The 24,009-nt window shown below is 43.3% G+C and overlaps 1 protein-coding gene across 1 annotated transcript in view; it reads left to right on the top strand.

Annotated features, from left to right (window-relative positions):
• CCDC6 (coiled-coil domain containing 6) overlaps positions 1-24,009 on the top strand; it is a 106,128-nt gene that overhangs the window by 65,968 nt on the left and 16,151 nt on the right. Inside the window, exons 4-6 of the mRNA XM_045877890.3 lie at positions 15,286-15,389; positions 17,233-17,393; positions 22,553-22,709. Coding sequence (XP_045733846.1) covers positions 15,286-15,389; positions 17,233-17,393; positions 22,553-22,709 — 422 coding nt within the window. The remainder of the gene's footprint in view (positions 1-15,285; positions 15,390-17,232; positions 17,394-22,552; positions 22,710-24,009) is intronic.

Here is a 24,009-nt window from a genome sequence, read left to right as displayed (position 1 = left end):
GATTTACAGGCAGGAAATGTTAGGTTCCTTTTACCGAGGGGAAACAATGTGTTTTTAACCACAGGATAGTTTCTGTGAAAGTTCCTGAGACAGTGTGGTTGTGGAGCTAAAACTTTTCTGTCAGGGGTTCTTCAGAACAAACAGCATTTTTCTTCTTTGAATTATTAGCAGTATTATTAGCAATTATTAGCGGTATTATTTGAACCCTATCTTTTCCCAACTCGATTTGTTGATACCGATATGGAGTCATAGACTTGGTTGCTTAACCTGGTTCAGCCACTAACTAGTTGTATGACCTTGCATTGACTTCATTCACTTCTCTGGGCCCAAGTTTTCCATTTGTAAACAGAGGAGGACAAACTAAAATCAGGAATGGCAAGCTTAAACAGGTACAGAAGATGGAAAGTAATAGGGTATGGTCCCTTTGTCCGTTGCCCTTGGCAGACATTGGTATTTGAGCACAGGCCTTGCCTAGGGAGTCCAGACTGGTCCTTATGCTCTTCAACACACAGAACTGTGGACAGCCATTATCAGCCTATCCAAGTTGGTATGTCAGACAGAAGTACTTGTTATCCCTAGCCTCGGTGCTCCCTGATGCCTTCCCCCCGATCTAATGTCCTGAGATTTTACTTTCCCTAAGATAAATTATAAGAAGCTGACCCTAGTGTACTGCGATTTGGTTTCCATGTAAAATTCAGTGTATTGATGAAGATCTTCCAGCTCTTTGTAATTTCAACCCTGATTGCCAGTTCGATGGTTTGGCTAAGCCATTCATGCAAAGTTGTCTGATTTATCCAAACTTTAGGGTCTTTCTGTGCGTCTCAGTTCATGTTGACTGGTTCTGAAATCACCCCCAGGGCCGCTCTAGTTTCATTATTGTCCCTGAGAATGAAGTGGTGACGGGAATGTCAGCTTTGAGAGGAAGTCAGGGTTGGAATTAATCTGACATCTGTTTTCAGTGTTATTCTTGAATTTCCCTGTATCATAGGGAGGAATGTCACTGAGTTTTCTAAGACTGTGAATAATGGTCCTAAAAACATTTCTCTATCCCTTCCAGGTAAAAGAAAAAAAAGTTCCGTTTTCAAAGGTCGGCTATTTTATACATATCCAGAGTAATCTATACTTACCATTTGTCTTCGGAATTCAGATGCAATATCTAAATTTAGAAAACACCTACCACACACAGTTTAAAAACATTGTATTCCAAAGTTCACCTGCTAATTCCTAAGAGAAGCAGTAACCAGTTCCATTGAAGTTAAAGCTTTGAAGATTCTTGTTTAAGTCCCTGACACACCAAATACTTGGTATTGGTACTTATTAATCAAGAGCTAACCAAGTGACCAAGTGAAATTCTCACAGGGGTGGGTGTTGTGAGAACTTCACTTGGTCACGGCCTTCATGGTGGTGGCTGTCAGGAACTGAAACAGCTTCTCTCTTGCATTTGTTCAGAAGCTGAGGCGACTTTGGAGATGGGGCTATGACCCTCAGGGTTTAGCTGTGGCCACAAGGTGGAGGTAGTGGCCTGGTGTCCTTGAGAGGACGGTTTGATCTTAGAGTCCATGGGGGAGAGAGAATGGATTGCTGCAATCTTAAGACTCTTTGGGGACTTCAGTAACTGAAACCCTTTAAAATGATGTCCAAGGCATACATTCTCACCAACTTAATGACACAGTGCACTTTCAGGGTTATTTCAGACCTCAATAATAAAGAAATGGAGTTCACAATGGAATATATGCACTGCAAAGCCCTATCCTGGAAATAAACCTCAGATCTGGGATATCAAGTTCCTATGTTAATTAAGATGGAGAAATTTAACATCATCATGAAACTTCCCCCCTTTGTTTTGGATATGTCTGGGATGATTAAATGTTGGGGAACTTATTCTGTATTTTGTTCAGCTATAAATAATTTTAGTCAGTGCTTTGGGGGAATGTTTTTTTTTTTTCGTCCAGTAAAAATAAATCTGTTCTGTGCTTCCATGAATGTGATCTGATCCTCTCTTTGATTATCCTCCATATGATACACTGTAGGTCACGGTCTATATTACAGAATATATCCTATACTGTAGGTCATTATCAAGAGCAAAGGCATGTACTACATTATGTATTATAATGATTTGTCTGTAGTACATGCCTTTGCTCATCTATCTGACAGTAAACCTATTTTTTAAACTGTAAGCTATCTGGAGGCAGTTATCCCATGTGTCTTACGGTCTCCTACTGCTTTGTTGGAAGAGTTTAAGTGTAGATTTGGCCAGGTAACTGGAAAGCGGTCATTTGTATTTTGGAAGGAGGTACAGTGCAGTGTTCAGGACCCGGGCACTGGCTTCCAAAGGAATTGGATGGGAATCTGGTTCCTCTGCTTAATATCCTAGATCACCTTCTTTTTGGCGGTGATGGTGACGGTAGCAGCTTTATTGAGATAAATTCACATACCATAAAAATCCTCCATTTAAAATGTACAATTTATTGACTTTTAGTCTATTCAGAGTTGTGCAGCCATAACCACGATCAATTTTAGAGCATTTTCATCACCTCAAGGAGAAACCCTGTACCCTTCAGCTGTCACTCTGAATTTCCCATTCCCCTGAAGCAGCCACTACTCTACTTCCTGTCTGTATTTGCCCATCCTGGATACTTCATAAAAATGGAATTATATAATATGTCCTCTTTTGCAAGTGGCTCCTTTCACTTAGCATAAGGCTTTTATCCATGTTGTAGCCTGTATCACTTGACTACTTTTCCCAACTGAATAATGTTTCACTGCATGGATTTTTATTGGATAAAATAAATGGATATCATATTTTGTGTATCCATTCATCATTTGGTAGACATTTGGGTTGTTTTAACCCTTTGGTTATTATGAATAATGCTGCTGTGAATATTCATGTACAATTTTTTTTTTATTTTAAGATTTTATTTATTTTGGAGAGAGAGTGCACTTGAGAGAGCATGGGGGCGGGGGGAGGGACAGAGAAGGAGAGACTTTCAAGCCGACTCCTTGTTGGAGTGCAGAGCCCACTGTGGGGCTTGATCTCACGACCCTGAGGTCATGCCCAGAGCTGAAACCAACTGAGCCACGCAGGTCCCCCTCATGTACAATTTTTCATGTGGATATATGTTTTCATTTTTCTTGGGCACATACCTAGGAGTGCATTTGTCGGATTACATGGTAACTCCGTGTTTACCATTTGGGGGGATTGCTAGCCTGCTTATCTTTGTTTTTCTTTCTTTAAAGATTTACTTATTTATTTTAGAGAGAGTGTGAGCTGGGGGTGGGGGATGGGCAGAAGGAGAGGGAGAGAAGCAGACTCCCTGCTGAGTGCGGAGCCCACTGTGGGCCTCAATCCCAAGACCCTGAGACCATGACTTGAGCTGAAATGAGTCAGACACTCAACTGACCGAGCCACCCAGGCGCCCCTGGACTGTTCTTTCAAAGTGGTTGGACCATATTGATTAAAGCCATCTTGGTAAATGTGAAGTGGTATTCATTGTGGTTTTGTATTTCCCTGATGGCTAATGATTTTGAGAATCTTAGGTGCTTCTTGGCCATTTTTATATCTTTCGTAAACATGTCTATTTAAGATCATTTTATTATTGAATTGTAAGAGTTCCTTACATATTCTAGATACAATTCCCTTATCAGATATATCGTTTGCAACTCACATGCCAGGAGGCCCTCACTTTAGACTAGGATTAGTCTAGTCAGCATGACTTTAGTGTTGTGACGGGCTTTTTTTTTTTTTTTAACTGGTGGTCGCTGCCTGCAAACCCCTTATTTGAAAATTTTTGTTCAAACATGATCATTGTTAGTCTCTTATTTGGTATTCACATTTTCTTAGGTGACAGAACATTTAAAACTTGGAATGTTCTCTTAGTGTCAGGAAATCTTGATCTTGAATATTTTCTCCCAACCAGGAAGGATTTTTCTTATTTCTCTGGAGAAGGATAACTAGCATCAAGAGGCAGGCAGTACTAGCTTATTTATTAAGTGAAGTTCAAGTCAGCAGCTGTGGAGGGCCCTCTGTGCACTTGGCATGGAACACTGTGGGAAAAGAGAAGACCGTGACTGTAAGCAGGTGGACTAGGTACTTAACCATTGTTAGGAAGTACAACAGGAAAAAATAGAGTGAATTAATGGGGAATTAGTCCTGTAATTCAGCTAACACTCGCATCATGAACAGGGTCACCTGCCACATACCAGATGTCCTTCCTCTGTTCTCCTCTAGCTGGCCCAGCGAGTGTGGCCTTCTCTGTTATTTCTGGAATTTGGGGTGTCTTCTTTTATCTGAGATAATCCCGGCTCCCAAAAGCAGAGACATCCTTGTCTAAAGTTGGATTCAGAATTGGATGGTAATTTCATTCATTAGCCTCCATTTACAAATGATAGTATCTTAGCCCTATCTTAGCATAGGAAAACTCTTCCTTGGGTTCAAATCTTCCTTCCATCTGAAGAACCCGTGTGACATCAGGCAAGCAGTTTGAGCTCTTTTGTGAAACAGACATGAATACCTAAATTCGTAGCTTTGTTGAGAGGATTACTCTTGGCATCCTGCCTCTCCTCACACTCCACGCATAGCGAAGTTCTTTCATCCCTCCCCTCAGAATTGTTTCACTGTGGACAAGAGAGAAGTTAACATGGCAACCCAGGACACCAATGTGTTTGTAACCATACATGTGATGGGGACAAGTTTCCTAAAACAGCGTTTCTTGTGCTTTGCACTGATTTTCTATTGAATTCTGTTTCATTTTTCACAAAATGTAGGTCACAACGGACTCATTTCACAGTCCAGTAATGGTTCATGACCTGCAGTTTGAAAACCATGCTGTGCTGTGTGCCATGCTCTCTTGCCCCCAGATCCCCACAGGTCCGTTTCTCCAGGCAGTCAGGGGTATGTGCTGTCAAGCAGTCACATAATGACCAGTACTGCTTCCCAAACAGCAGTTAGCAAACAATTCAAGTGTTTCTTCCCTATAGATTTTCTAATAAGTTAAAGGAGGAAAGGCACAATGTTGACCTTAACACCAAGTCCCAGTGACTCACATCTAGTAAGCTCTCCAAAAACTGTAGCTTCTGCTGTTAATAATGAAAGTTTCCATCTAATTTCTGTGGTACTTTGCCCTACCCGTTTTCCAGGAAAATGAGCATGCATATTAACTGAGCCTCAAATGTCTTACCACCTTCCTTGACCTGGTCTCTTCAACTGATGAATCAGTATGTGTTCACATGCCCTGTGTGACCCAGCCCCTTTGGCTTTCGTTTGTGCCTATGAGCAGTTAGCGCATTTGTATGGCCCCGAGCCTGTATTCATTCAGTTTATGTGCCTGCTGTCTACACATACTCTGCTAAGAAAGATGATGTTAGGTCCTTGGCCTCGTGGAGCTTGGTCTCCTGGTCCGGGAAGGCCGGTGGATCTGTGGACAGTGAGGAGGGACGCTGTGTGCATGGCTGTGGTGGAGGGGAGCAGTGACACCCCTGCAGTGGCCCCACCCCCCACCCCCAACCACAGGAGAGGCCCTGAAGCTCCTTGGCACCTGGTTTAATTATTTGTTAATTGACACACACGGTTGGATAGATCTAAGTCCAGCCTTGTTGCAAGGGAACAGGGAGGAGACAAATGGGAGGAAGACGTGCGGTAAAAAGTGGGTGCAGGCCCTGCATGGAGCAGAGATGCTGGAAACGGAACAAAGCTGGTGAAGAAGATGTGAGGTTGAACCCTTCCTCTTTGTTCCTGGGCGAGGAAGGAGAAGGGTTGCGGTGGTCTGCCTCCGTGGTGGCTTTGAGGGCGTAAGCTTGTCTTTCCAGGCAGCGTTTTGCCTAATGTAGGCCTCCGTGCTGATCGGTGCTGGGGGCTTACCTTCAGCCACCTGGCAGTGTCCGGTGAGTACAGAGGCCTGAAAAGACCCCAGCTTCAGGAGCACTGCAGAGGCGATACCCTCTTACCCCGGGGTCTCTCACCCTCTGTGACTGTAGCAAATCACAGGGCTGGGGTTTAGAGTGATGTCCTTCAAGCCTTAGGACAAGACTTATTTTGTTGTTGTTGTTGTTGTTGTTTTTTAAGTTGAAACAAGCAAACAGTATATTTTAAGTGCTATTAACAAAAAAAAAGGTTTTAGGTTTCCAGCTCTTAGAACAGTTGTTCTTAGCTCAGGAGACAAGATGGCCTTTCTGCCTTACTTGTGTACACGGTAATTCGTTTAAGATGCAAACCAGGTTTGCATCTTTGGTTGATCTTTTTAATTGCTGTGGAACAAGGTATTTTTAAAGTTCATAGGGAGTGTGGCCCTACTGGGTTTGCTATAGTCCCATTCTGCTGCCTGCTGCCCTTGCAGGTCTGGCAGTGAGGACTCTGCCGCCCTGGCTCTGGTTGTCCCCGCGGGCTTCTCTGTGCCATTTTCCCAAAGAACAACCCTGTGACTGGAGGGTTCACTTCCATTAAGGAGATGACATTTAGTGACCACTGCAGGCTTTGAAATTTGATTTCAAATGCTAATCTCAAACTGTGGACATGTTGGCAGTTTTTAATTGTTTTATGTATTATAAAAGTGATCCATTGCTCTTTCAAGAAAACTTGGAGGGCGCCTGGGTGGCTCAGATGGTTAAGCATCTGCCTTCGGCTCAGGTCATGATCCCAGGGTCCTGGGATCGAGTCCCGCATCAGGCTCCCTGCTTGGAAGGGGGCCTGCTTCTTCCTCTCCCTCTGCTGCTCCTCCTGCTTGTGCTCTTTCGCTCTGTCAAATAAATAAATAAATAAAATCTTTAAAAAAAAAGAAAAAGAAAACTTGGAAAACACAGAAGTACAGAAATGAAAAAAACACAACCTAGGCTACAATCCACCCCCCAAACAACTGCTATTCATATTTTTTATTTCCCCCTTTTCCTCTTTCTTCTTCCCCCCCCCCTTTTTTTAAATAGGGTATTATAATTTGCTGCCTGCTTTTAATTTTTTTTTTTTTTTAATCATCGTAACCTGTGCCTGCATGTGTAGGTTAGCTGCATCAGTGTGCAGCCAGACACAATAATCATAGTAATTCCTGAAGTCTGCTCAGTGGCAGTTTGATTGTAGCAAATCCTTGGGGATGTTTGGTTGCTCGAGAAGCTTGGGTGCAAGCATCTTACCAACCGCTTATTTGGGAAAGGTAGGAAAAACCCTCAGAGCGTAGCTGAAACGTGAATGGGATCTTGTACCTTGGAAGTAGGCAACCTAGGGGCAATCCTCAGCACTCAAAGGAAGCGTTAGCAGGCTCTCCTTTCAGCTGATTTGTTTTGTAACCCATAAGCCGTCAGGATGTCATGAAGCCCACTAAGAGGTCCCCACTCCGGGCCTGGGAAAGTATACTCTGAGCTCTGTCAGGGACACAGATAAGTCAGTCTCTCTACAGGACGTGGGGGAAAAATCCCTCAGAATTCCTTTGCTAGATCTCATTTCAATTAATTAGAAAAACTCACTATGTTCTATCTTGTCAGACTTTATTTTGAAGCATACTTGCCATGTGGATCAGTTGGTGCAGATGATGTTACATAATGGCAGGGAAAAAATTCAAGATGCGTTTCCTGTGTAAAGAAAGAGACACCTCTTCACAATCCAGCAGGGTGCGTTTCTGGTCATGCCCTGGAAGTAAAGATTTTGCCTGTAAAATTGAAGGCCATTTGGTATGCTATAGTGAGGGCAGTAAAATCCAGAGATACTGTACTCAGACTTTGTGATTTTGAAATGCATGAAATCTTGTATCTTTATGACCAGAACAATAATATAGTTGGTGACTTAAGAAAGGGCGTTCTCCTTAGCTAAACATACATGGCTGATGAATGAATGGCTAAGTAAATCCAACATCTCTGTGTAAGAAAGTGGGATGGATGCGGTAATGATTTATCACAGAAACTTCCATTTTGGAGAAAGCATATCAAGCAAAGTTTCCCTAATGTTATTTTCTTAAGCTCACTTTATTTTATTTATTTTTTTTAAGATTTTGACAGAGAGAGACACACAGCGAGAGAGGGAACACAAGCAGGGGGAGCGGGAGAGGGAGAAGCAGGCTTCCCGTGGAGAAGGGAGCCCGATGCGGGGCTCAATCCCAGGACCCTGGGATCATGACCTGAGCCGGAGGCAGATGCTTAACGACTGAGCCACCCAGGCGCCCCTAAGCTCATTTTAGATAATGGACTGGTGGTAGCCACTGATGTGATAGTGTATCCACCGCATCCACTTTGATGGGACTCCTTTCCCATGGACTTCTCCACAGCACTCTTGATGTGGCAGAAGAATGTACACCCAGTTCCACTGGTGGTACTTATTTGGTAAAAGTCCCCTAGAATTATGAACCCACTATGCAGATTTATATGCTATCATGCCGATGTTAAGTGATGAAAACTTAAATCCAGAAACCATATAAATCTGAGTAATTATGTGTGTTTTTTGTTTTGTTGTGTTTTTCATAAAAAGCCTTCATTTCTCAACACCACTGAACAAAAGCAAAATTTACTGAACTGGTAAATGATGAAATAATGTCATTTTCACATGTTAATATTGATGGGATATTAATATTGTCCTGAAGTTATGTTCATTTCAAAAGAACAAGTCTAATTTTTATAGAACACAGTCTTTGAGAAGAAATATTTTGAAACTGTGGTAAAGAAGGTTGATTCTGGGTTATCTGGAAAAGTCTCAAGAGTGTTTCAAAGAGCTAACATTTTATCCTCTGCGAGTTTATTGGCTTATTCAGGATTTTGTATATGTAAATTAGCATCCTAAATTAATGGATGTACTGTTAAATTGTATTGGGAAATTGTCAGTTTTTAAAATTAGATGTCTTTAAGTTTTTTGTTACAAAAATAGTAAATGTTCATTAAAAAATTGGATGGGGACAGAAACAGGCAGGAAGAGAAATTCTCACCAATATTCCTTTCACCCAAAGGGCAACCCTAATTATCTTGCTATATAGTTCTTTATGATTTTTTTACATCTTTTTCCTTTTTTTCCCCTCTATTAGTAGATTTCTGATGTATATAGATAAATTTTTCACCTATAATTGACTTCTTGAACTTGAAGGTGAGCATCCTTTCTCTCCTTTTCTCTTGCTCTTCACTGACAAACTTCTGTCGGCTCTTTCTGTGCTTAGCATTGCATGAGCAGTGATGATGACCTAGAACTTGGTTTTAATTTTGAAACCAGCTGCAGCTTGGTTAATCAGATAGGTACCTCAGGGGCTCTGTGGTCTAGGAACACCTGTCTTAATTCAATTGTAAAACAAATTGGCTGTTTGATTTCTTAAAAGCATTTTTTTTTTTTTTTTCCAGAAGGCAAGGGTCAGATGTTTTCCAACCTAGGAGGAGAATTGTCAGGGCTGAGCAAAATTCCACTGATTGCCTGAACAGACAGACACCAACAGCTTTTGACCAACTCTGTGTTGCTTTAATTGGTGAATAAGGCTTTGCCATAGAGCAAGGACCATGATGCATTGTACTCAGCTCTTTTCATGTCAGTTGCTCATGATCTTTATTTTCATAGCCCCCCCCCCCCCCCCCCATGAATCCTGTTCTTTCCTATGGATATGTAAAACCTTGATTAACTCAGGTATATTGGCAAAGTAGGCTGGAATGAGGTTAAGATCTTTTACTGGCTCTACTCTTGTGGTAGAAACAAAAATCGTCTTACCCCATTTGGGCTGCTAGAACAACATAGACTGGCTTAAAAACAACAGAAATTTATTTCTCATTTCTCATGGTTCTGGAGGTTGGAATTCTAAGATCTGCGTGCCAGTGTGGTGGAGTTATGATGAGGACTCTCTTCCAGGTTGCAGACTGCCGACTTCTCCTTGTGTCTTCCTGTGGGGGAGAGCAGACAGCAGCAAGCTGCAAGGTCTCTCGTGACTCTTAGGACATGAACCCCTACACCATGGCGCCCCCCCCCCGACCTCATGACATCAGCTAAACCTAACTACCTCCCCAAGGCCCCACCTCTATATAGCATCACACTGGGGGGTTAGGGCTTCAACGTAGGAATTTGGGGGGGATACAAACATTCAACCTTTGCAAAAATGTTCATTTTTCTGTCTGTAATTTAGTCATTTTCTAAATATTGGTGCTTTTACCTTCCCAGGTGATTCTGCTGTATCTCCAGGGTAACCACTTTGAACATCTAATGGTGTTACATAACAAATTGATAGGAAATTGGGCTAAGCTATTGATAGCCTTCAGATACTACTTAACCTGGAAGGTTTTGGGGCATCCTAGCACCTACTTGTTTTCTTAGGATTTATCTCTTTCTCTTAGGGAAAAAAATCTAGCCAACTAAGAGTTTGGTTAATGTAGGTCTTAGAGGATTCCGATTTCTTTTTTAAACGTTGGGTATGGTGCTTATATCATCACCATCTCTGTGCCCTCTGCTGTGCGTTGTAACAAACTTTGTGTCTGTGTTCTGTTTTTATGGTAGCCCTTACCTCATGGGCTTTTCCCTCTCTTTTATTATCTTGGATTAGTTGTAAGGGGCTGCCTTCCAAAATTTGTTTTTTTAAGCCAGAGGTTAGGGGTTCAAAATACATTTTCCCATAGAAGCGGGGCATCTGGGTGGCTCAGTCGGTTAAGTGTCCAGCTCTTGATTTTGGCTCAGGTCATGATCTCAGGGTCCTGGGATTGAGCCCTCCATCAGGCTCTGCGCTCACCTGGGAGTCTGCTGGAGAATTTGTCTCTCCCTCCCTCCTTCTGCCTCTGTGCCCCCCCTCCCCCCACTCTCTCAAGTAAATCTTTTAAAAATATCTATGTATGTGTGTGTACACACACATACACACACACTCTCTCTCTCTCTCTCTCTCTCCCCCCCCATGGAAATCATGATAATGTGGTTAAACTAAAACTTTTCAAAAATCCATTAAACCCTTCCCAAGTTCTGTAGTTGAGCACGGTGGTGAGGCTGAAGTTCTCTTCAGGTTTTTTGGCCAACCATTTCTTTCGCACACCTCTCCCTCCACCCCGGTGTCCCAGTTCTCTTTAAATGGGAAAATGCTACAGGGACCCATCTCTCAGCCACCTTTGGCTTTTTTGGTGATGGGTCAGTATCTGTCCACTGAGAAGATAGAGCTAGGATGGGCTGTGAAGTCAAATGAACCAGCTAGATTTTTATGCACTAAGTTTATCTACTGAAGTTTCTGTATTTATTTTGGGAACATAATAAGAACTCCTGGTCTGACGTTAATTAACTTGCAATGGGAAGGAGAGCTACTGAAGAGAAGAAAAAAAGAATTTGGCAGTCCATTGAACTGACTTAATTATAAAGCAGGCTTTCAAATAAATAGTATACAAGTCAGTGATACCCATTGGTGCTGGGTGCTCACAGAATAAACAGTCAGAAGGGACTTGGGTTCTGGGCGCCCGCATGGCTCGGTTGAGTGTCGAACGCCGAGCCCTGAGTTGGGCTCTGCAGTCAGGGTGGAGTCGGCTTGCCTCTCCCGCCCGTTCTGCCCCTCCACCTGCTGGCGCATGCGTGCGCTCGCTCTCAAATAAATAAGATCTTGGAGTGGGGGCGGGGGAGAAGGGGCTTGGGTTCGCCCATCAGAATTTGATGTTGGTGATCGGTGTGTGGGTGCCTGTTGCACAAACACTGAATGAGAAAAGCCGTCAGATATTGTTAGGAAGGAGATGGGGAGAGTATGACAGAGAGAGACCAGCATAATGAAAGCAGTGTGTCACTGGGCTGAAGTTTCCATTGGCAAGAATTTCTGACTTACTGCTCTGTAAACTCAGCATAAACTGTCAGATTCAAGGATTGTCTGATCTCAGGACAATGTTAGCACAGAAAATCAACTTCTGTCTGAGTCGGCAGAGCTGGTGTGTATGCTTCGGCTCTAAATATAGAGGTTGTGGAATTAGGGGGGCAAGCAATGGAGGGGCAACTCTGATAAAGAACTCGAGGGGGAATTGATTGTAGTCATAATTAATGATAATCATAATGCCATTTCCTCCAACTTCTTTGCCTTTTAGTGTCAATGAGGACTCCTCAGTGATGCAGGAAAGTTGAGATTTTTCATTTTTTTGGTATTTATTTATGTCTAGAAAAATTGAGATTTTTTTTAAGATTTTTTTTTATTTATTTAGTTGAGACAGAGAGAATGAAAGACAGAGAGCATGAGAGGGAGGAGGGTCAGAGAGAGAAGCAGACCCCCTGCCGAGCAGGGAGCCCGATGCGGGACTCGATCCCGGGACTCCAGGACCATGACCTGAGCCGGAGGCAGTCGCTTAACCAACTGAGCCACCCAGGCGCCCGAAAAATTGAGATTTTTTAAAACTGAAAAAATAAGGAAAGTCCACTCTTTCTAAGGCTAAAGATAAATGGACTCTAGGGCACTGCCAGCCTGTGGTGTGAAACCCCCACGTCTGAGCTGCTGGGCTGGGGCCTCCTGTGCTGCTGGCTTCATGGAAATAAGTTAGTAGAGCGTTGGTACAACAGCGGTTCACTGAAGTGGGCAGTGAATTGATAGCTCGTAGCTCTACCAGTAGGTGCCGCAAAGAACCTGGGATTCACGCACGTTTTCAGCCCATGTCGCCTGCTCTCTTACCTGTTTGGCATCGTCTCAGACTCCCTAAGCCACCCCCTGGTCTGCTGCTCCCAAGAATTGTTGGCTCACAAACCGCAGCATAATTTACCCTAAATCCTGATTTTTCCTCAAGATCCGTGTACTTGCTGGTTGGAGGGGGCCCAGCTCTTCGGCCACCATGGTGACTGATAGCACTCCCATTTGGTGGTATCGCTTTGCCAGTCACACCATCTCCCAGACCAGTGTTCCCTCAGCTCTAAAATGAAAGGGTGGGGGCGCCTGGGTGGCTCAGTTGGTTAAGCGACTGTCTTCGGCTCAGGTCATGATCCCAGAGTCCTGGGATTGAGTCCCGCATCAGGCTCCCTGCTCAGCAGGGAGCCTGCTTCTCCCTCTGACCCTCCCCCCTCTCATGTGCTCTCTGTCTCTCTCATTCTCTCTGTCTCAAATAAATAAATAAAATCTTTAAAAAAAAATAAAATGAAAGGGTGGGCTTAGTTGGTTCTCTTGCTGCTCCCCGCTCTAAGGATCTGTGCCTCAGCTAGCTCAGACTGAGGACAGCTGCCTTCTTAAGGCTGACCGAGAAGGATAGAGTGGCCAGTCCTGGAGGGGACTGCACAAGGCAGGGAGGCCAGGCTGCTCATTCAGTAGATGAGGACCTGCTCACAGCCATGTGCCTAGTAAGTTACACAGGGGTAGAGATAGCTTTGTCTTGATTTTGCTTTCCAGAGTTATTGATTAGCATTATGCACGATTACTCTAAAATTAAAAGCAACTGGGCATAAGTTTACTAGGCATTCCTACTGTAAAATGATACCTTGCTTGAATTTTTTCCTTGCCTACCAAGTACTCTCTATAATGCTTTCAGTTAAACGGGGGAGCAGGATCCTTAAAGGGTAAATGCCTTGGAATTTTGTTTCTTTAAAAAAAATGGCTGTGAATTGCACTTCAAAGCTTGGCTAAGCATATGGTCAGCGCAGAGCATCCCACAGTTTACTAGGAGTTCTGAGAGCTGTTCCAGAGTTTCTCCTCCTTGCTACAGGTAGGAAGTGTCTGACATTCCAAAGAGCATTTGTGCGGTAGTGTGCTCCCAGCTTGCCTGCACAGGATGCTTCTTGTTCTGAGTCCCGTCCCTCCGTCCATCCCCCCCCCGCCCCGGTGCACAGAAAGTATTTCCCAGCTGTGTTTTCATTTGACCATGTGATCTTGGCTTATTCAATGTTAATAAGGTCTGCTTTGGTTGCTTTAAAAGACTACAGTTTATACATAGTACTGGTCTCATCTTACTGTATATGCAGGGATCTTTTTTTCTTTTTAAGATTTATTTATTTATTTGAGAGAGAAAGCGAGAGAGAGACAGCGCAGGAGGAGTGGCAGATGGAGTCAAGTAGACTCCTCCCCAAACAGGAAGCCCAAAGCAGGGCTCGATCCCAGGACCCTGAGATCATGACCTGAGCCAAAATCAAGAGCTGGCCGCTTAACTGACTGAGCCACCCAGGCGCCCCTATGTAGGGGGATCTTTGATCAGTGAGGAGCTTGCCTCTGTGACCTGCTAAGGAAATCTTTGTAGCTGTGCAATCAAAAATAATTTGTTGACTCAGTGATTGAAAAGGTGAGTTGCTATTATAAGAGACAGCATAGGGGCAGTACAATAACCTCTCTCTGTTTAAAAAAAAAAAAATTCTGGGATGTCTGGGTGGCTCAGTCAGGTATGTGTCTGCCTTCAGCTCAGGTCATGATCCTAGTGTCCTGGGATCGAGCCCCGCATCAGGCTCCCTGCTCAGCAGGGAGTCTGCTTTTCCCTCTGCCCGCACCCACCCCCCCGCTCTTGTTCTCTCTCGATCTCTCTCAAAAATAAATAAAATCTTAAAAAAATTCTGTTAAAATTATTTAATATCTCAAACCCCTAGAGAAGTACAAGAATGATATAACGCATTCCCTCTGCACGTTACTGTGAAATTGATCATTGTACTTTCTGTCCCTCCTGCCAGCCCTCTTTTTCTTCATACCGCTTTCACTCTCCACCAAAGTATATAATTTATTTCATTTACTGTCTTGACCCCACTAAAATGTGTCATGAGGGCAGAAAATTCTGACTTTTTGGTTCCCTGCTACACACCCTACTAGCCAGTGGCTGGCATTGTTCACAGTATTTGCATATTGCCCAATAGTGATTGATTAAATGCATTTTCCCATCTTTGCTTCTTTTCATGAAGTGTAGAGTGCATTTTGGGGCTTCCTTTGCAACTGCAGATTTTCCCCCAAATCAAACCTTCCTTCTTCTTTACCTTCTCAGAGTTAACTAGTATTGTACACCCATTAATCAGTATGTAGAATTGTCTTCAGGTGTTGAGTTATTTATATACATGGTAATATAACCTCCTGGTTTAGCCCTGAACTACATGCAGCACTGGGGTCGGGGGACAAACCCAGAGAAGTCCTGGTATGAGTGGTAAGCCGAGCTCCCCCAAACCCTCTCTAAGGAGGACTTTCCATGTGCCTTGAATAAATGCTGAAACAAGCAGGGTGATTCATGTACCAGACAGCAATTAAGCTTTAACATCAAAGAATGAACCTGTCTCGGTTTTCTCAATTAAAGTTTAAGAACTAGATGCACTTAATGTGTCTGTGCCAGGAAATTGGCCATTTCTTTGCAGTTTTCTCCAAATAAGGGGGTCCTAATAGTCCAATCAAAAAATCTCATTAACAAAGTTTAAGTGGCTTACTATTCTCAGTAAAACTTTTTTCCTTCCTTTAGTTGAGACGAGAGAAGATCGACCTTGAAAATACTTTGGAACAAGAACAGGAAGCGCTAGTTAATCGTCTCTGGAAAAGGATGGACAAACTTGAAGCTGAAAAGCGGTTTGTTTTAGTCTTGCTATTCAGTGTGGGGCGTGTGCACGGCCAGGGCATGCTTTGGGTGTGACTGACAAATAGGAAAGGGGTGTTTTAATTCTTTGGGTGATGCACATCATTTTAATTTGCCAAACCAAAAAAATGTTGAAAGCCTTCTGAACTCTTCTCATGTTGGTCACGTCTTTATATTTCTCTCTTATAGTCCCAGTAAAATTTCCTTTCATTTGGGACAAAGGCTATGAAAAAATTAGTCACCTTCAAATTGTTCGGGAAAGATGGTTGCAATTTCAGCTTTTTACCTTACTGAACTGGCTTCCCCGGTTTTCTCAAGTGCTTAGGATGTGTACTATGTATGCTTAATTATGACACATCTCTAGAATGTACTTCATCAGGAAGGCTGAGATTTTCATAGGAAAACTATTATCAATTGACTTGAAAACTTACTGTAAATACTTGTACATAGTTAAGGTTAGGAATCATTTTGCTAAATATATGTACATGGATGTGAAATGTCATTCAACAGCAGACATTTCTTGAGCCCCTTCGTGCCCTAATTTTTAAGTACCGCATACATTGAATGGGGGTGACGGAGCAGGACTTGAAGAATGTCAGGGGTTTCTGTATGTGGGATGTGTGTGTGGGGGGTGTAGAAAGGGAGTTTTTAAAAAATATTCATTAATCTACTTCACTAGGATCTTTTTGCTAACCAGAGGCTTTGGCCATAACTATTTGGTTTGGATGAACATCCATAAGTTATTTTGAGTTCATCTCTAAATTTGCAAAATATAGTCCTATCACAGGCTTTAAGAAAAGTGAAAATTAAAGCTATATCTCTAGGGAAATACTCAAGCCGTAGTTGAATTGAGTATGCTTTGCATTATTGTAGTGGTACTAAAAAATTGAATTATGAAAAGGTATTTAATATAATAAACTCAGGGACCATTACAATATTTAACATACCAGTTTTCTCAACAAGGGCAGGCCTGAAGGTGATTCACAGTTTGCATTTAGGCAAACTTAAAGGTAAAAAGTTAAAAGCCAAACCAAACCAAGACCCTAGTAGCTTATGAAAGGGGACATAGAGGTCCATTGCCAATCTGTCTTCCTTTGCAGAGCGCAGTTGGAGGTTTTATATGTATAAGTACCAAAGTATTGTGTTAAGCAATATGAAGTATCATGTGGTTGGTGAAAAGCCGTTGAATATTCACGTTCCTTGTGCCTCAAACTAACCGTAATTGGTATAGAAGGTGGGACCACCAATTATTAACCCAGTGATTGTGGTTTGGTTTTGTTCTTTATCTTTTACCTGTGCTCTGACCAGAAACAAAGGGCCTTCAGCCCAGTTTGCCCCACCCTCAGGATTGGTTTTTCAGGAAGGAAATTTTAGAAGTAGAGTCTGTGTGGCGTCACCTTCCAAGGGGGACCACAGTACATAGTTCGGAAGTGTTGACCAGAAAAGCATTGAGAGTGAAATTTCTTTAGTATCTCCGTTTCCGCAAACAGATGTGATTCATTTAGTCAGCAGATAATTCTGAGTGCCTACTCTATACCAGGCATAATAATCAGAAGCAAATGCTGGAGACTTTTTCACTAATGCTTAATTACCAGTGGTCATTTAAAAGAAGAAAAGGAGGGTGGATCCTTCAGCTCTGCCCTTTGACCTTGACCTGGATACTAGGTAAGGGAGACCAGAAGTGGATATAAAATGTGCAGAGCCTGAGTTCGACAACCCTGTGAATTCCGGTGATTCACAGGAGCTTGCTATGAAAACAAACCCTCCAGCTAGTATGTTGTTTTGTCTTTTAAGGCAAACTGTTTTTCATTGTTGGAATTTTTCTTTTCACTGAAGAATCCTGCAGGAGAAATTAGACCAGCCAGTCTCTGCTCCCCCGTCGCCTAGAGACATCTCCATGGAGATAGACTCTCCAGAAAACATGATGCGCCACATCAGGTTTTTAAAGAACGAAGTGGAGAGGCTGAAGAAGCAGCTGAGAGCCGCTCAGTTACAGCGTATGTCACCTCTGATTTCACTGGTCTTCTGTGGGCACAGTCAACCCGTTTACCAAGCACAGGCTTTTACCAGTATTTACCATGGAATTTGCATAGATCAAATCCATCCTGTATTTCATTACCAATACATGCGTGTAGAAATCTTTCTATCATCCTGGAATGGATTATTTTTGAAAGTATTATAGTAGGACAGGAAAACAGTTTACAATACTTGTTGAAAATCAAATAATTTCAGGAGGGTCCAGAATTGGGTACTATTTTTGGTCTTCTCCTTGTGTTCATCTCTAGGATTGTAGTCACAAATGTACTTTGGGGAATTAAGGCAGAGAATAGTGTTTATCGTCCTTACTACTAAATTTTAGCTTCAGCTAACATTTGCTCATTGTACTTGAAGAATAAATGCTTTAAAAATGCAGCCTTATTGTTTGGGAAAATGTCCAGATATTGAGTTGGAAATCAGAGGAACTAGATTTCTGAACACTTGACTAGGTCACTGTGCATTTGCTTGGGTCTTTCCTGTTTCTGCGCACAGGCTGCTCAGATGCATTTGACTAGACAGTGTGGCGCAGGGAAGAGCGCTTCTCCCTCTCGCCCCGACCCCCCGCTGCACATTTTTTTATTGATTCTTCCAGGTACATGTATGTGTCTGTATGAACTTATTTTATACTAAAAGCAGCACCGTGAACACACTCTTTTGTATTTTTCTGTTTGTACTTACAGTATCTTGTAAGTTTTTTCTTGCCAATACATGTAGAGAGCTGTCTGGTTCCCTTTTTAAAAGGCTGCTTAGTATTCGTTCTATGGATACACTAGTGCCTTCTTATCTACATAGCTTTGCTTTCCATTGTGTCAGCCTGGTCGGGAGGTGGGTGGCCCTCCTGCCTTACCGTCAGAAGGGCAGCAGAAGCCTGATGATTTGTCACAATGCCTATGTCATTCCCCACACTTCATCTCCTCACGTAGGCATTGTATCATGTCACATCATCACAAGGAGGGTGAGTACAGCACACTAAGATATTTTGAGAGTGTTGGGGAGGAAGAATTTCCTCTGCCTTTCAAGGTTTTTCTGGCTGGACTAAGAATCAAATTGACGTGAGACAGATTAACAGGAGAAAATCAAATTTAGTAGCATATGTATGTGGGACTCTACACAGACATGGAAATTCCAAGGACAGTCAGGCATCGGGAAGCTTATATGAGCTAAAGAGAGGGGTGGAGGTCTGAGGATACAAAGGGAGACAGACCATTAGCAGGATGATGAGAGGAGAGGTTTAGAAAACAAAGGTTGCCCTATTATGTAGATAAGTTTTCTAGATAAAGAAGAATCTCTGTGAATAGCTGTCTTCCTGATAAAGGCAGGCAGTTGAGGGGGTAGTAAAGAGCTCTTCCTGAATCTTCTGGGTGTGGATTGCTTTACCTCAAAATACTGTTCCTGCCAAAGTGGCCCATCTTGGAGTGGCCTGCCCTTGGCCTCTACAAGAGAAACCAGGACCACGTCATATAACTTTTATTACATTATATTGTTAAAATTGTTCTAGTTTATTATTACTTCGTTAATCTCTTACTGTGCCTAATTTAGAAATTAAACTTTATCATAGGTGTGTATATTTAGGAAAAAACATAGTATATTCAGGGTTTGGGGTCATCCTCAGTTTCAGGCATCCACTGAGGGTCTTAGAACATATGGCCCATGGATGCTGTATATCATAATTTATTTAACTAGTCCCATACCAACGGACCCATTTTGGTTGTCATGCTGCCACCACAATGAACATCTGTGTCCCCACATTTGACACCTGAGCAAGAACACCAGGATAAACTCCAGAAGTGGATTTATGGAGTCCAGGGAATGTGCATTTAAAATTTCAGTGATTCTTTATGTTTTCTTCTCTAAAGTTCATTGCAAGTTCTAGTCCAGTAGTGCATCTGGGTTGGTGACTCAGGATCATCCTTGGAACCTGTAAGAAATAGTGTTAGTTTCCTCATGTTGCTGTAACAAATGACCACAACCTTAGTTGCTTAAAGCAACACAAATGTGTTAAAGTATAGTTCTGAAGGTCTGTGGTCCAAAATAGGTCTCGTTGTACTAAAATCAAGGTGTCAGCAGGGCTGGTTTCTTGTAAAAGGCTTTAAGGGAGACTCTGTTTCCTTGCTTTTCCCAGCTTTTAGAGGTTGCGTGTTTTAGCTCATAGCCCCTTCCCTGCTTTGGCAGCACTCCTGCCTGCATCCATGGGCGCATCTTTTCACTTTGACCCCCTGCCTCTTTCTTATGAGACCCTGGGATGACATTTGCCTAGCCAGATAATCCAGGATAAATTCCCATCTCAAGGTCCTTAACTTAATCATATCTGCGAAGTCCCTTTTGCCTTGTAAGGTAACATCGTCCCAGGCCTCAGGGATTAGGATGTGGACATCTTTGGGGGTTCATCATTCTGTCTAACTTAATATGGGTTTCTGGGCTTACCCTAGGAGTAGAAACTGGTTCTCCAATTTTTTAATACAAGGAATTTTGATGTGTACCTTGGGTTGAGAACCATGACATACATTTTATGAAAACAAATCAGTGAATTCTCAAATACTAGATATGTTAGGATATTTTTTGAGTTTTTGGGGTGCCGGACAGACAGAGGTCTTTTCGTGCCTTCCTGAACTCCTTTCAGTGCCATCGGCTTTCTCGTGTATACTTCTCTTGTGCCCCAGACAAAATCTTTAGAGGAAATTGAGGAGGAATTTTTCATTCCCTTTACTTTCTTCTTATGGCACTATTTGGTCTTTGAAGAGATTGCAGATGCAAACAGAGGCATCCGTTAAGTGCGATTTCGATTTTTGTGAGGGCAGAGAAAGCTGACTGGAAGGAGGGACATGTGGCACCCAGCTGGCTCACAGCTGGTCTGAATTGGTTTAGAAGATGAGTTAGTGACTGAGGTCAGGTAGTCCGCCTCCCTGGGCTGCTTCTGGATACTTGGCTCCTCACCCTCCAGGTCTGGCTGTATCAGAACTTGAACCTGTCTCCCAATAGGTCTCAGCTCGGGATGAACATAAGAATCCCTTGGGGACTGTTCAGTATAGCGGTAGAGAGGCTTCATTCACAGGATTTTGATCTGTTTGGGGTGGGTCTGGGTACCAGCATTTTCTAACTATAAACTTGAAAGGGGATGCAAAATGTACAGGCCACCTTTGGATCATAGGAGACCCACCTGTTTGGAGTCCGTCTGGAAGTCACCTTCTGTCGATGCTGACTTTGACCAAGTGTTCCAAGATGGCTGAAGATGGCGGAAGCATCAGGTGTGGCCCCTAAGTGTTAGGGAGCTCTTTGTGAGAGAAGGTGACAGGGTGACTCATGGGAGTAAATCCAGCCTTGAAATCAAGTGTCACCGGTGATGTGCCAGCAGAGGGCACCCAAGGAATACCGTGGTGTCAGTCACCTGAGGCTGGTCTGTAACACCTAGAGGTGATGGGCCTGGTGCCTTCTCTGTCCTCTGGCTTCTGGGTTAATTGCCCAGATGCCAGGAAAGTCCTCCGGCCATCACTCCTACTAACTGATGTTCTTGTGTATAGATTATTGTTTAAGGATTCCCCTGCTGATTTCCCCAGATGCTAAAGGGTTGCATCTGAAAGACAGTGTTTTCTCTTAAACGATTTTCCTCAGAAAAGCCTCAGAAATCCTCAGTTCTCTAAAGCTTTCCTATTTATGGAAAAGAAAGGCAGCTTGCTCCAACAGCTGCCCCTCTTGTTCTAGAAACAATAATACTCCAAGGGGCCAATATAGTGCTTCCTGTAGAGCTAGTGAAAAATTCTACAGGCTTGCATTATTTGTGATGAAATAATTTAAATCGTTTATATTAAAAGTGTACTTTGTAAATATCTTCCCAGCATGCCTTCAATTAAAGAGATTTTTGCATCTGGATTAGGCAGCAGGGTTTCTGGTTATATTGAAAACAACTGAGGGATTTAGTTTTTAGTGCACATAATAGTGTTTAATAACTTAGTGTTTTTGGTATTTTTATTTGAATTTCTAAAATAAGGATATTCAAGAGCTTTTATATATTCTGTAATGATGCTGTCTTGGAAATCATTGAATACTTATCATCAGAAGTCATTATTTGCTAAAACACCATACCTTCATAGAGGTGCTTAAAACAAACTAATTGGATGGACTTCGGAGTTGAAGTAGGGTCACTTTGTGGGAAAGAAGTGATCAGTATGGAATTCTACTGCTTCTTTCCTTAAAAGAATTTGGAGTGGGCTAATAATATGGAGCAGTAAGCTGTAGGTCTCTCTTAAACATGATCGGGCAGATACTGAATTTTATATTAATATTATTTTGGTGACTTAACATATTCTGTCAGCAAAGGGGCCGGGTGGGGGCAAGTTTTACCATTCATTGGAATGCTCCAGGGAACTCGGCACAAGGAGATTCTAGAGCCTCATGAAGAGGTCAGCCCCACATTTCAGATTCCTGTAGAGTAAATCTGATGCGCTCAGCTGGTTCCAGCGTCCCACCCTGAAGCTAATCAGCTTTGGCCTAGGAAACCAGTCCTGTAGCAGGGGCCTTGTCATATGGGGCAGCTTCTGAGGGACAGGTATATGGGTCTTTACCTGCTGTAGAGAGGCTGTGCATGAGTCAGGGAAAGAGTCTCACAGAAGTTAGACTTGACATATTCACCTAAAGTTGTTTACTGTGTCAGTTTCTGTTTTTATAAACAGAATTCTGACTTACCGAGTGTGTCCTAGTGCACTGGTCCTCACTGGTGTGCTAACAGGTGTGACTGGAGCTGAGTGGCAGCAGACCCGGGTTGAATGGGGGTCCCTGGGCTGGGTCCCGCCCCCCCCGCCCCGTCCCCCGTGGGCTGCAGCAGCGCGCAGGGCTCTGGTAGCTGCTGTTCACCATTTCCTCCTCCACATGTGGCACTTTAGAAGGCACCTAAATGGGAGTGAAGATACCTGACCTCCCAGTGCCATGCCCCTTCTTCTGTTATTCTGTAAATGCAGATTGTTGGCAAACTTGGGTACGTGGGGTAAACTTTGAATGCAGGTCTCCTGTGTGTGGGAGAGGGAGCACATTCTTTGTGGCCTAGGAGCCAGACTGCGGTCTTCTCAGTTCAGGTTTGAGTATGATTGCACGAAACGTAGTTGAATCGAGAATTCTGGCCTTTCAGATTCTGAGAAAATGGCCCAATATCTGGAGGAGGAGCGCCACATGCGGGAGGAGAACCTGCGACTGCAGAGGAAGCTGCAGAGAGAGATGGAGAGAAGAGAGGCCCTGTGTCGACAGCTGTCCGAGAGCGAGTCCAGCCTGGAGATGGATGACGAAAGGTGTGTGTGCGTCTCGTGAGCCTTGGGAGCAAACCAAACCAGACCAGCCTCCAGGGGGTCTCCCTTCACGTCCGGGTAGACATGGGAGGAGGCGGCCCTATACTTCCGGGTGCTGCCGACGACCCCCACCACCTCAGAATACATGCTGAGCCTGGGGAAAATGGAGAAGATGGACCATTTTCCTGAATCACAGAAAGACCAAGAAGAGGTTGCCTTTCCAAAATTACGTGGTCGAGAGAGAAATGGAGGGTTATGTATAGAGAGACAGTGTGTGCATAGTTGTTGAGTTTGTCTCATCCTGCACTGTGTCTGTTTAAAGTATGGGAGCATCTTACGTCCTAGACGTTGATGAGCAGGCATCATGCGGCCTGAGGGAACCCACGCGTGCCTGGGTTGAAGGATCAGCAGGAGACAGATGGAGGTTGCTGAAAGGCAGAGGCCTTGCATTAACAACTTGGAAACTTCTGGGCCTTATTGCAGCTACTTTAAAAAAACTTAAACCAGTGCATCCCATTTATCTGCTCAAGAGTCTGTGTCAGACCCCCTCATTGTCCCACCAAGAAATGGGCTGAAATAAGAGGGTCATCTGTGGTTAACTAGAGGAAATGGTCCCAGCATTTCTCTCATCCAGAGTCCCAATTTGAAAAAATTAAAATTGTTCAATCAGCAGAGAAACCCAGCATTTGGGAAATTGGGCTTTCCCTGAACCAGATCATTTCTGCAAAGAAATGCTCTGTTCTGGATCAGGTTGCCCTGGCCTTACGTGTCGGTGTCTGAGTGTGAGGGGTGAGCCCAGGGTCTGCTAATGACCACGATGAATCATCTTGACTATTGACACCAAAACACATCAAAATCACTTCCTTTCTCTTTCCGTAACTGGATAGATCCAGAGGGTTATTTTTTTATTTTTTTTTAAAGATTTTATTTATTTGTTTGACAGAGAGAGACAGCGAGAGAGGGAACACAAGTTGGGGGGGGAGGGGAGGGGGGGAGAGGGAGAAGCAGGCTTCCCACCGAGCAGGGAGCCTGATGTGGGGCTCGATTCCAGGACTCCGGGATCACGACCTGAGCCGAAGGCAGACGCTTAACGACTGAGCCACCCAGGTGCCCCGATCCAGAGGGTTATTAACAAAGCTTTTGATAAATTTGCTGTAGACAGTGGTATTACCATTTTAAGAGAAATCTGAGATTTTCTATAATGAAGGTCTATATTTTTATAATAAAAACTTATAAAAACAGAATAATGGGTTATCATATTTAAAATAGCTGTGTGCGTCCTCATTTGAAAAGAATAAAGATT

This window comes from Mirounga angustirostris, unplaced genomic scaffold (genome assembly GCF_029215605.1).
Source record: "Mirounga angustirostris isolate CCGP_5_RB_7025 unplaced genomic scaffold, mMirAng1.0.hap1 SCAF_6, whole genome shotgun sequence".
Classification (NCBI taxonomy): domain Eukaryota; kingdom Metazoa; phylum Chordata; class Mammalia; order Carnivora; family Phocidae; genus Mirounga; species Mirounga angustirostris.
This window is presented reverse-complemented; position numbering and strand designations above follow the sequence as displayed.